The following is a 13,073-nucleotide window of genomic DNA, read 5'->3' as shown; positions in this document are numbered from 1 at the left end:
CGCTTGTTTCGTCACTCACAAAATCCAGGGGTGTCGGGATACGGGGGCTCCTCACCCCCCAGCACGCCTTCCCTGACCTCGGTGTCCCGGCATAGCCTGACCCCACGGCAGAGCCCGTGCCCCTGCTCCTCCCCCCCCCGTAGTGTGTGCTCAGGTGGGCCTTGCTGAATGACCCCCCCCCCCCCCGCCCCGGGGAGGCCCCTGCTGCTCCTGCTCTCCCGTTCCCAGGGTGCTCTGCTCATCTTCCTGTCCCCGGCCCCCATGCCAGCCTTCTGTCCCAGGGCCTGTGTCCATTCAGCCCTGGCCCTGACCCCATGCTCATGTGATCCCTGCCCTCCAGGGCCCAGGCCCAGCACCCCGTGCCGCCAGGTCTCCCGAAGAGTCTGCCTCTTCAGGTCAACCCCAGGGAGGACGTGGCCAACGCCCCCCTAGGGCGCCATCTCCCCGCCCCCTTCCTCTTCTCTCCCTCCCCCCACCACCCTGCTGGCACCGCCCTTTTCCTCCAGACTCTGTCCAGCACCTTGGCCGGCCGAGGACCAGCCCCGGGAGGCCTGCCCGCCTTGCGGGCGGGGGCGGGCACTGTGCGGCGGCCCAGGCGCCCATCCCGTCAGGGCCCATGGGGCCCACTGACCTGAGAGCACATGGAAGCCCCAGCCCCACGTGTCGCCCGGAGGGACAGAAACCGGGCAGCGTGGGCCCGGCCCCACCTCCTGGGACCCACCTGGTGGCGGGAGGTGGCTCTGAGGGGGCCGCAGCTGCCTTCAGCCGGATCACAGCCCAGCCTGGGTGTCTAGTTGCCCTGGGCTGTGGGCGGCGCCGCAGCTCTGCTGACCCTCACAGCCGACTTCCTGGGCACGCCTCGGTCTCTGCTTTGCAAGTGCGCGGTTGTCCCCTGGGTCCCTCAGTCCTGTAGGGCCAGCTCTTCCCGCACAGCAAGAACCAAAGACCCTGAGGACTGAAGTGTGTGTCAGGGCCTCTCTCACACCCACTCGGGGGCATTCCGTTCCCAAGGGCAGAGGCATCTTTCACACCCGTCTTTAAGGTGATGCCCCAGTCATAGCGGCTCCTCCCCCCACCAAGGACGACCTGTGGCTGGACATCCTAGTGAGATGCTGCAGGAAGGGGCGGGCACTCACACAAAGGGAGACCAGCTGCTTTGAAGAGGCCACCAAACTTGGAAAGACAGAGTAGAGACAGTTCTTTGCTGTGCGTGCGCATGTGCAAACAAAGGACGGGGAAATCCCCAGGTGGGATTCATCTGGACGAAGAGGGACCTGGGCCAGGGCGGAGCCAGGGAGGTGCCTGGGGGTGGCTGGGGGGCCTCCGAAGCACGTCTGTGGGGGGCTTGTGACACCGGGGCACTAGGTGGGGGGCTTGGGCCCACCCTCCCTGGGGTTAGGGAACCCCAGAGTGGCAGGGAGGCTGCCCCTGTGAGGAGGATCGTGGACCGCCACGTGCTGTCAGAAACCCACGTTGGTGTCGTGCGTGGGTGTCGATTCTGAACGCTGAGAGCCTCTTTAAGTGCAAGTGTTAGAGAATGAGAGACCGAGCCTTCAATCACAGCATCGTCTGACTCAAGTTATGTAAAGAACAGGGCAAATCTTAGAAAAAAATAGAAGAATGGAGGTAACAGAGCGAGCGTAATGAAATAAGAAAACAATATGAAATATTAACAAAAGCCAGAGTCAACTGCTTGGGAAGACTAATAATGTAGTAAACTTTGGCAACAGTGATCAAGAGAGAAAGCACACGTAAGCAATTTGGAGCGAAGCGACCAAGTCGCAGAACGCTAAACAACGCCAATAAACGTGAAGAATGAGTATGATGCTTTTCTAGAATATGAATCGCTTACTAATTGACTTAGTAAAATAGAAAATGTGCACAGACCAGCCACAGCAAAACCTCCTCTCTTCCCCAAGCGCACCAGATGGTTTTATTTGTGAATTTTACCAAATGTTCAAGAAATAAACGCTCTCACATGACGTGTTCCAGAGACGGAAAAGATGTTTAAAAAGAGGCAAAGCTGTCGATTTCATGAGGGCAGTAGAGTCATCAAAACTCCGAGAGGCAGCACAAGGGTAGGGTTGACCTCGTGGACATAGACGTGAAAATCCTAAAGAAAATGTTGACCCCCCCAAAAAAATCCCTACAAGGTATAAAGTTGCAAAAGCATTTCATGAAATAGGAATTATCTCCAGAGTGTGTGGGTGATTTACTTAACAGTAGACTATTTATTATTTTTATTACATTCAGAGTGAAAGAGAAAAATCATATGATCTATCCAGAAAAAACATTTGATGAAATTTAAGAGACATTCTTAGGGATGTAGAAATGAACAGGAACTTTAACCTGTTACAGGGCACCTACTAAAAATCTACAGACCTTCACTGTCCAGTGTGTTAGCCTACATTTGGCTATCGATCAACCCGTTTAGCCATTAAAATGTGATTCACTTCTGCAGTAGCACCAGCCGCATTCCAACTGCTGGCTGCTGGCTACCACATTAGGGTGCGGCCACGGAACACGTCCATCACTGCAGAGAGGTCACCGGGCTTCGCTGCCGTGCACACAGCATTCTTAAACGCCAGAAATAGTACCTCTACAACCAAGCAGGAAGGTAACTGCTATTATCCTTGAGGTACTGGGCAGTGCAGCAAGACGTGAAAAGGAGATAGGAACGGGTTGAAAGAAACACAGCTGCCATTTGCAGATGGCATTGTTGTTCAAATGGACAATACAAGAGAGCATACAAGCTGCTAGAACCAGTGACGGTTCTGGAAGGTTGACTGATACAGGATCAGCACACAGAATCAATAGTGTGGAAACACCTGCAGTGTTTCAATTTGAAAATAAGAAAAAGAGTGTTATTCAGAAAAGCAGCTAGTAGCTTGTCTAGGAATCAATTGGCCAAAGGGCATTAATGACTTTCGCCAGAGAACCAGCTAACCACGTACTCAAGGACGTAAAACACCTGAGTAAGGAGGTGCTGAGGCTCCGTGACGACCTAAAGATGTCACTTCTCCCGAAATGCCATGCAGTTTTGTAAAGTTCCATGAAGGAATTGAACTTGGCAAGCAAACTGTGAAGTGTATATGACACAGACAAGCAACTTCAAAGGAAAATGAAGTATGCTTGCGTTTAGGGGGTGTTCTCCTCAGCAGGCGCGTGTGTATTTAACTAAGCTGTACTGATGAAGACAACATGCAGTTGCCAGAAGCACGGACAGTGACCTGTGGGACATAGAGCAGGACACAGAAACACACAAATGCAGCACGCTTCAGAAACAGCCTTCTTCATCCATAAGGAAGGGACGTACTCTTTCAGAATTGGCTGGGGGACAGGTGGGCATCCACATAGGAAATAATAAAATCAGGTCCCTACCTCACACCATACGCAGAACAGCTCCACGTAGACTAATGACCTCAGTGAAAAGAGAAAAAAAATTGGGAGGAGGGGTGTGAAATTAACGAATATATTATCCAACAAGCATACCTCATAAAAGACATTTAATTAAATAAACATTGTCTGGAAACCCACTCATGTGACAGCCTGCAGCTAGGAGATGATAGATGTGATGTACATAGGCCAATGGTTACACCTAGAATAAAGGAAGAATCCCAAGACAGTGAGGAAATGCCAGTGCAGTAGAAAAATGGGCAAAGGTTGTGGACAGGCAGGCCATGGAACCGCTCACGGCCAGCAAGCACCCGAGAAGCTGCGCAGCCTCCCTGGAGGTCAGGGCGACACCAGATGAAACCACCGTGAGATCCCCCCAAATCTAGTGATTCTGTTCGTTTGGGGGGTGGAGTGCTAGGGGCTGAATTGTGTCCCGCCCCCACCAAATTCACGCTGTGACTCCCTGACTCTCCCAGTGCATCGGGATGTGACTGTATTTGGAGACAGGTATTCAAAGCGGCGATTAGCTTAAAATGAGGCCGTAGGGCAGGTCCTTCTCCACTATGACTGGCGTCCTTAAAATGAGGGAGATCTAGACGCACAGAGAGACGCCGGGGTGGGGGTGGGGGGGCGTGCACAGAGTGGAGGCCGTGAGGGGCGGCCGTCTGCCAGCCAGGGAGAGAGGCCCAAACAGATCCTTCTCTTATGACCAGAGGAAACCAGCCCTGCAGGCACCCCGATCCCAGACCTCCAGCCTCCAGACCGTGAGAAACAAATGTCTGTTGTCTAAGCCGCCCTGTCTGGTATTCGTTATGGCTGCCCCAGGACACCAACACCCCCTGGGCCAACAGGAGTGCATATTAACCCCACAGCTTGGGGGAACGGTTTGACAAAACCCCCGGACAGGTTGTGACTGTGTGGAGCTGACCCAGTAACCCCACTTGGGCAGAAGGTGCCCACACAGCCCTGTGAAGACAGGGCCAGAGCGTGTAGTGTCGGATCACTGGAGCAGCCTGAGCGGCCATCACGGGGAGATGGAGAAGCCATGTGCTCGTACAGAGAGGAAGTACACAGCGGGCATGGGGAGTGCACACTAGTGACGTGCCCACGGCTCTCAAAAAGAAATGAGAGGTGGGGAGAGAAGGGCAAGTTGCGATAGCACACTCAGGGTGGTGTTAGCATGTGACTTGAGAAACAGAACGACGCATGCTGACACGTACATGCAAATTTAGTGAAAATGGGACGTGCCTGGCCGTCCAGAGCACAGCCGATGTCTCTGTGACAGGGAGTCAGAAAGGCAGAGCCACCTGAAGGTGCTGATTCTTGCCTCGTGTACAGCACAGAGTTAGGGGTCCAGGGCTGGCTGGGCCCTCTGCCGTCCCGAGCGTGTGGCTTCCACTTCTGGGTCCAAGGTGGCTGCCTAGGTCCTGCCATTGCATCTAGGGGGAAGGCAGCGAGCAAGGGCTTGCCACCCAGAATGTGATCACACGGCCTCTGCTCGGGGTCCGCCGCCCCGGCTGCTCAGTGGCCGTGCCCAGCTGCCCCAGACAGGACTGGGGTCTCTGGCCAGGAGGCAGTCGCCCAGCTAACATGGGGGAGGCCTGTTATCAAGGGAGGACGGGGACGCCAGAGTTGGGGGACGGCTGGCAGTGTCCTGGGAGGAGACCCCTCCTCCAGATGGTGGTTTCTTCGGAGGGAGGGGGTGGTGAGCAGCGCACACAGTGGGTTTCTGTGGTCGTGGGTGCCTTGTTTCTCTAAGGAGGTCTGCAGCTGGCAGGGAGAACATTTGTCAGCGCTTAGTGGTGGGTATGTGGGTTTTGTGGCATCACGCTTTGTAACTTTTCTCTGTTTTAGAAGACAGACCGGAACGCTGCCTCTCTGGGTTAGGTGTGGAGCTTGGCTTTTTCCTCTCTCCTGCTCGGCGCAGACACAGTCCGAGGAAAGAGCACACTGGCTGTGAGCGAGGCCCCCTCCCGTGGAAGACTGGGTTTTCACCTGCTGATGGGGTGGCGTTTTATAGGGCCTGTGTGTCACTGCGGAACCTAGTGCCATGCAGGGCGTTTGATGGAATAATGGCCCCAGCTTAGCGATGAATCACTGTTTGTGGGGGCTTCGCAGTGTATTTGTTTATGGTTTCCTTGAGGGCCAGGCATTCTGCAGTAATCTCGCCCTTGGCTGCCGTCAGGCCTATCTCAGAACCAACCTTGGCTAAAGAGCAAATAGCGTTTACTCTGTTGATCTGGCTCAGGCTCTGGGCGCAGGGGATCCTTTCGATTCCTCTGGCGTTGTTTGCACAGATAGCATCAGCTTGAACATACCTTAGAACACACACACCCCACAAGAAATCCCGAATGGCTGTAGGTGTCACAGTCACCTGGGAGATGAGCCTCTGAAGTGAGTCTGTCCGGGGTGCAGACGGGCTCCCTGCGGATGCACGGGCCCCTCCTTACGGGCTGGAAGCCAGGCCCTTCGTGGAGCGGTTTCTTAACTGCCATGTGCTCGTGGGCACCCGGCTCTTCTTCCTGCATGGTCCCCTCTGCGCTGTGGACTCTGAACGCTGGACTCACCCCGTCCCCAGCCAGACGTGTCATGAGGGATGTCAGCTTCTAGAAACGGGTGTTGTGAAAGCCCTGAAAATAAGAGATCGAGACCCTGAGACGCCCACCCCCAAATAAGGGCTGGAAAGTATTTTTTAATGATTAATTGATTCAGAGCAGGATCCAAATAAGGCCCCCGTTTGGCAGTTGTGGCTGGTGCACCTTTAGGTCTTCTAGGTTTTTCCAGCTCTTGAAAAGGTACTTTAAAAATGTACATGCAGGTACTTCCCTGGTGGCGCAGTGGTTGAGAGTCCCCCTGCCGATGCAGGGGACACGGGTTCGTGCCCCGGTCTGGGGGGATCCCGCGTGCCGCGGAGCGGCTGGGCCCGTGAGCCATGGCCGCTGAGCCTGCGCTCTAGAGCCCGCGAGCCACAACTACTGAGCCCACGTGTCACAACTACTGAAGCCCACGCGCCTAGAGCCCATGCTCCGCAACAAGAGAAGCACCGCAACGAAGAGCTCGCCGCAACTAGAGAAAGCCCGCACGCAGCAACGAAGACCCAACGCAGCCAAAAATAAATAATAAATAAAATGAATTAATTAAAAAAACAGAAACCGTATATGCAGTAAAATTCAACCCTGCCTGCTTTTTTGTCTGCAGCTCTGAGCCCTGTCACCCCGCAGGCAGGGCAGGACGCCCAAGACCGAACCTTGGGGCTCCTGCTCCACTCTCCGCCCTGTGCCCTCTGCTGCCTCTCCCGGAAGGTACATAGGTGGGCGAAGATGCAGGGCGCGACCTCTGGACTCTGGCTTCTCTCCTGCAGCGTGCGTGTGCGCCCCTGCATGCGTGTGCACGTGGCGGGGCTCGGTCCTCTGGTCCCCCAGCAGCACTCCCTGAGGTGGATGGCCTGGTGGCTTTGAGGGACATCTGGGTTTCCAGTTTGGGGCGAATGTGAACTCAGCTGCTGTGAATGTTCGTGTCCGAGCCTTTGGGTGGATTCCCAGGGTGGGGCTGGGGGTCCTGGGAGCTGATGCCCCACCTGCGGGGTCACGGCCCCCCTCTCCGCCGGCTCGCCAGCACTGGCCTTTGGATCTTGTTTCCGCCTTTGTAATCGGTGTGTGGTATCTAGCTCTGGCTTTAATTTGCATTTCCCTAATAGCTAATAATGTTGAGCATCTTTTCATGTGCTTATTTATTGCCCATATGTCTCTTTTGGTGAAGAGTCTGTTGAAATCTTTTGCCCGTTTTTATTGGGTTATTTATTTTCATATTGTTGAGATTTGAGAGTTCTTTATATGCTCTGGATAAAATCCTTTGTTGAATATGTGATTTGCAAATATTTTCTCCCACTCTTAGCTTGTCTTCTCATTTTCTTTATAGTGTTTTTCTCAGAGCAAAGTTTTAAATTTTGATGGCGTCCAATTTATCAGGCTTCCTTTTTCTGTCCTGTTGATCTGTACGCCTTTCCTTTGTCAACAGCACTGTCTTGATGACTGTTGGTTTATAGCAAGTCTTGATGTCAGTGAGAGGTGCCCAGCTTACTTTGTTCTCCTTTTTTTTCTATCGAAGTGTAGTTGATTTACAATGTTATATTAGTTTCAGCATAATGACTCAATAGTTTCACAGATCACACTCCATTTAAAGTGACTGTGAATAGTGGCTGTATTCCCTGCGCTGTACAATACATCCTTGTAGCTTATTTATTTTGTACCTCATACCTTCCCTATACCTATCTCTCCCCTCCCGCCTTCCCTCTCCCCACTGGTAACCACTAGTTCTCTATATTTGAGTCTGTTTCTGCTATATGCATTTATTTATTTTATTTTTTAGATTCCACATACAAGTGATAGAGTATCTTGTCTTTCTCTGCCTGACTTATTTCTAGGTCCACCCATGTTGTAAATGGCAGAATTGCATTCTTTTTTATGGCTGAGTAATATTCCATTGTATGTACACATATACACGTACATGCACATATACATACATACATACCACGTCTTCTTTATCCTTCCATCTCTGAATGGACACCTAGATTGCTTCCATGCCTTGGCAATTGTAAACAGTGCTGCTGTGAAAATTGGGGTGCGTGTATCTTTTCAAATTAGTACTTTTTTTTTTTTTTTTTCAAATTAGTACTTTTGTCTCTAACCGATATATGCCCAGGAGTGGAATTGCTGGGTTATTTGGTGACTCTATTTTTAGTTTTCTGAGGAACCCTCCATACTGTTTTCCTTAGTGGGCTTCACCAATTTACATTCCCACCAACAGTGTACGAGGGTTCCCTTTTCTCCACATCCTCTCCGGCATTTGTTATCTGTAGACTTATTTTTTTTCTTTCTTTTTGCGGTACGCGGGCCTCTCACTGTTGTGGCCTCTCCCACTGCGGAGCACAGGCTCTGGACGCGCAGGCTCAGCGGCCATGGCTCACGGGCCCAGCCGCTCCGCGGCATGTGGGATCTTCCCGGACCGGGGCACGAACCCGCGTCCCCTGCATCGGCAGGCGGACTCTCAACCACTGCGCCACCAGGGAAGCCCTGTAGGCTTTTTGATGATGGCCATTCTGACAGGTGTGAGGTAGCTTTGATTTGCATTTCTCTAATGATTAGTGATGTTGAGCATCTTTTCATGTGTCTTTTGGCCATCTGTATGCATTCTTTGGAAAAATATCTGTTCAGGTCTTCTGCTCATTTTTTAATCAGGTTGGTTGTTTTTTCAATATTAAGTGGTATGAGCTGTTTATATATTTTGGATATTAACCCCTTATTGGTCATATCATTTGCAAATCGTTTCTCCCATTCCGTAGATTGTCTTTTTGTTTTGTCAGTGGTTTCCTTTGCTGTGCAAAAGCTTTTAAGTTTAATTAGGTCCCATTTGTTTATTTTTGCCTTTTTCCTAAATTATTATGATTATTCTAGTTCCTTTGCCTTTCCATATAAACTTAAAAGTCAGCTTACTAATAACTACAGAAAAGTCTTGCTGGGGTTTCACTGGAATTGCATTAAGTCTGTAGATCTAGTTTGGGGAGAATTAATGTCCACGAGTCTGGCACGTCGTCTTTGATTCCTTGTGATAGCAGTGGGGAGTTTCTAGCATGCAGATTGTGCATTTATTTTATGAGATTTAGGTATTTCTTTTTTGTAAATGGAAGGTTTTTTAAACACTGACTTCAGTTGTTCATTCCTAGTATATAGAAACGTGGTTGCCTTTCATATGTTGAACTGATGTCCTTCAATCTTGCTAAGCTCATTAGTTCTTGGAGCCCGTTTTCACATTCTCCTACATTCCTTGGGACGTTCTACATAATGATTGTGTTGTCTGCAAATAAGAAGAGCTTTATTCTGTCCTTTCCTATCCTTCTGCCTTTTGTTCCCTTCTCTTGCCCTCTTTCCCTGGGCAGGCCTTCAGTGCCCACTGAATTGCAGTGGTGAAAGGGTGCGGCTTTGCCTCGTTCCTGATCTTAGGGGACAGTATTCTCTCTCGCACCATCCAGCGTGATGTTCGCGGGGGACCTTTGGACGTGCTCTTAATCAGGTTGAGGGGATTCCCGTCTATTCTTCATTCCCTGAGAGTTTTTACTCATGAATGGATATTGAATTTGTCAGAAGTTTTTCTGAATTGACTGAGATTTTATGTTTTTTCATATTTAGTCTGGTAACGTGTATCACATTGATTTCAAACGTTGAACCAACCTTGAATTCCTGGAACAGACCCCCTTTGGTTATGGTGTATTATCCGTTGTTCCTTTTATATATGTCCGGATTCAGTTTGCTAATATTTTGTTGAAGATTTTTACATGTGTGTTCAGAAAGGAGCTGGTCTGTAGTTTCCTTTTTTGTACTGTTTTTGTCTGACGTTGGTGCTGGTATCAGGGTATTTGCTAACCTCATAAGATGATTTGAGAAGTATTCTTTCCTCTTCTGTTTGCTGGAAGATGTTTTGTGGAATTGGTGTTATTTCTTCTTTCGCTATCTGGTTAAACTCACCTGGAGTTTTCTTTTTCAGAAGTGTTTCACTATTAATCCCACTTCTTCAATAGATCAGGCTGTTGTTCGTCCTGGTGGGTTTGGGCAGTTTGTAGCTTCCGGGGATTTGGTACGTGGAATCTCAGTTCTCAGAGTTGTGTGCACTGAGTTATCTGTAGTGTCCCTAATCACGTTGTTCCATGTCTGTGAGCTCTGGAGTGATGTTCCTTCTTTGATTCCTGATATGGGTCATTTTTGCCTTCTCTCTCTCTCTCTTTTTTCCTTTGTGTGGCTGGAGTTTTTGTCAATTGTATTACTCTTCCCAAAGAACCAGAATTTGGTTTTATTTTTTCTAATTGTTTCTTTATCTTCAATTTCATTGTTCTGCTTTTATCCTCATTTCCTGCCTTCTCACTTTGGGTTTAATTTGCGCTTTTCCTGGTGTCTTAAGGTAAAGCTTAGATTGTATAGTTGAGAATGTCTTTCTTTTCTAATATAAGCATTTAATGCTGTGAATTCTCCTCTCAGTACTGCTTTAACTGCATTCCACAATTCTTGACATGTTGTTTTCCACTTTCATTCCACACAAAATACGTCTAATGTCCTTCCGGGCTCCCTCTTTGTCCTGTTGGTGATTTAGCAGTGTGTGGCTGAATTTCCCAAGTAGCTGGTGCTTCCCAGCTGTCCTTCTATTGCTGATTTCTAGCTAACTCCATTTTCGTCAGAGAACATACTTTGTGTGATTCTGGTTCTTTTAGTTTGTGCTTGTGAAGCATTGTTTTATGGCCCAGGATGTGGTCTGTCCTGGTGAACGTTAGCTGCTTTCATCCGTCTCCTTCTCTAGCTTTTTCCCTGGCCCTGCAGAATCAGAGCAGCCCCCATGGCAGAGGGACTGAGCTGTGAGAGTGGCCCCGCCATGAGGGGTCCTGCTGGGCTCCCCTGCTTCACTGCTATGTGTCAGGGACTATCAGGGACGCACTGTGTCTGTCTGTCTCCAACCTGCAGCAGTCAAATAAGGGGCATCCTCTGCCTGGGAAGCCCTGGTGTCTGTCTCCTGGCCCCTCTGGGCTCAGTGGAGGGCAGATGACGGTCTCCAGGGAGACAGGCTGAGGTGAAGCCCAGCTGAGGTGGGTGAGGCCTGTGGGATGGGTGGGACCATGTGGGTGGGCAGGACCCTGGAGAGGAGGGGGCGGGGCCTCGAGTGGACCCTGAGGGCAGGGTCCCTGGGAGGCCTGTGCTCTGGCAGCTGGGAGTGGGATTCCCAAGCACTGGTACCCTGGTCCCTGGGGGCTTCGGGGGGGTGTGGTCTCAGGTTTCCTGTCTGCCCGCCTGTGGACCCACCCAGGCCACCTTCACCAGAGGGAGACCCTCTGCGGAGGGGTGCTTGGTCCAACAGTCTGGGGGTGCTGATGGGTGCCCCCTACGTGCAGGGACCCCAAAGATGGCTCCCAGCCTGGCCGGGCCTGGGCATGGGCTCCTGGGATACGTGAGGGCCAGTGTCCATGAGTGACCGAGGTGCTGGGGTCAGAGAGCCCGCGGTCCAGCGGAGGCTGGGGCTGCTGCAGTTTGGGGCCTTCCTGGAGCATGAGAAGGCGTCGGAGTGCACGGTCACTGCTGAGCCCGTCTGTGCCCTTTGCAGGTTGTGCAGCCTGACCTTGAAGAAGCTGGTGGTCTTCAAGGAGCTGGAGAAGGAGCTCATCTCGGTGGTGATTGCTGTCAAGATGCAGGTGAGGGTCTGCCTGTGTCACTGGCCTGGGGCCACGAGGATGCCTGTGTTGCCCAGGAGATGAGAGGGGCACAGCCGCACCAGCAGCTGGACCCTTGCCCGTGCAGGAGGCCCCACCCTCCCGGGCACAGCAAAGGGCACACCACCAGGGTCCCGGGATGAGGGGGAAAGCAAGTGTGCTGAGCTCACCTGCAGACGGGCCCCATGCAGAAGCTGGGACAAACCCTCCCTGCTCCCCGCTCGCCCCCCCGCACTGTGTGCCCCTCGCCCGCCAGCTGTCCACCCGGGCCCAGCCTGGCTGTGCTCACCTCTCGCTCCCAGGCCATAATACTGCCTGTCCCTTGGGCCTCACAGGTCCTTCTTTCTGCCTTTGAACAAGTGTCGGTGTTTCAGGGGGACCCAGCTGCCCCAGCACTCAGCGCCCCCTTCCCCAGCAGCCCTGGAGGAGGGCCCCGTTAGCCGTGCGAGCTGCCTTGGCCTTTTGGTGGCCCCGGAGGTGGGACGTGGCTCTCGGGCCTGCGGCTGGCGTGGGTGCTCTGGGCCTGGCCTGTGGCTCCTCGTGAGGCTCACCAGGGCCTCCTGGCCGGACCTCCAGGAGCAGCTCGTGGGCCTCGGGGCCAGGCTTTCCTCCAAACTGGGAGCTCAGCTTGGAGCCCAGCAGGCGTGAGGCCCGCCCTTCCCGGTCATTTGCCGTCACCAGAAAAGCAGTACACTGTTGAACAAAGACCCAAAGAAGCGCTCTTCCCCACCGACGGGGCTGCCGCTCTCAGCGTGAAGCAGGCCGTGCCCGGCTGCACACCTGGGACGTGGGAAGATGCCCGTATGAGAACCAGCCCCGCCGGCGGTGCTCTGGGCCTCCTGGCTCGGGAGGGGTCGATGGCGCTCTGGGCCCTCAGAACAAGCTGGTTTACCCATCCCTGGCCTCTGAAACCGGCACTGTTGACCTCTGACACAACCGGTGCCCCTGTACTCTAGCCCCGTTCCTCCAGCTGCCCGTCTCTGCGGTCCTGCCCCGGACCCCGTCATTATCGAGAACTCAGCCTCTGGTCAGGGTCCCAGGCCCCTTGGAGCTCCCCCCCCCTCCAGCTTGCCTGAGTGCCCCCATTGCCTGGGCCCGCGCCCCTAGTTGGCAGACACTCAGCTCCTTGCCTGCTTCTCCTGGGGCATCCTCTCCTGCCCGGGTCACCTGCCTTTTGCACCGGCTCCTCAGCTGCCCCCCGCCCCCCAGCCCCTGTGTCCTGACTCCCAGAGGAAGCAGGCGAGCCGGCCTCCCCCGCTGACCCGAGTCTCCGTACGTGTGTTCACTGCTGCCCCCTCGCCTGTCTGCGCGTGGGTCCTCCTTGCCCGGGGCACGGGCCCATCAGTTTAGGTCCTGACCTGGATGGGATCAGATGCGCAGGAAACTGGGGGGAAACGGCTGTGAGGGACAGAGGGGAACGGGCCAGGGTGTG

At 52.8% G+C, this 13,073-nt stretch overlaps 1 protein-coding gene across 5 annotated transcripts in view; it reads left to right on the top strand.

Moving 5' to 3' along the window:
- The window catches only part of PACS2 (phosphofurin acidic cluster sorting protein 2), a gene marked incomplete at its 5' end in the record, with an annotated part of 62,838 nt that overhangs the window by 21,386 nt on the left and 28,379 nt on the right, over positions 1 to 13,073 (top strand). For all 5 annotated transcript variants that reach the window (XM_082649672.1, XM_082649670.1, XM_082649671.1 and 2 more), the window contains one exon: positions 11,536 to 11,623. In XM_082649672.1, the coding sequence (XP_082505798.1) occupies positions 11,536 to 11,623 (88 nt within the window). The remainder of the gene's footprint in view (positions 1 to 11,535; positions 11,624 to 13,073) is intronic.

Source organism: Grampus griseus (assembly GCF_964374135.1).
Source record: "Grampus griseus genome assembly, chromosome: 2".
NCBI lineage: Eukaryota > Metazoa > Chordata > Mammalia > Artiodactyla > Delphinidae > Grampus > Grampus griseus.
The sequence above is the reverse complement of the archived record's forward strand: the minus strand, read 5'-3'. Positions and strand labels throughout refer to the sequence as shown.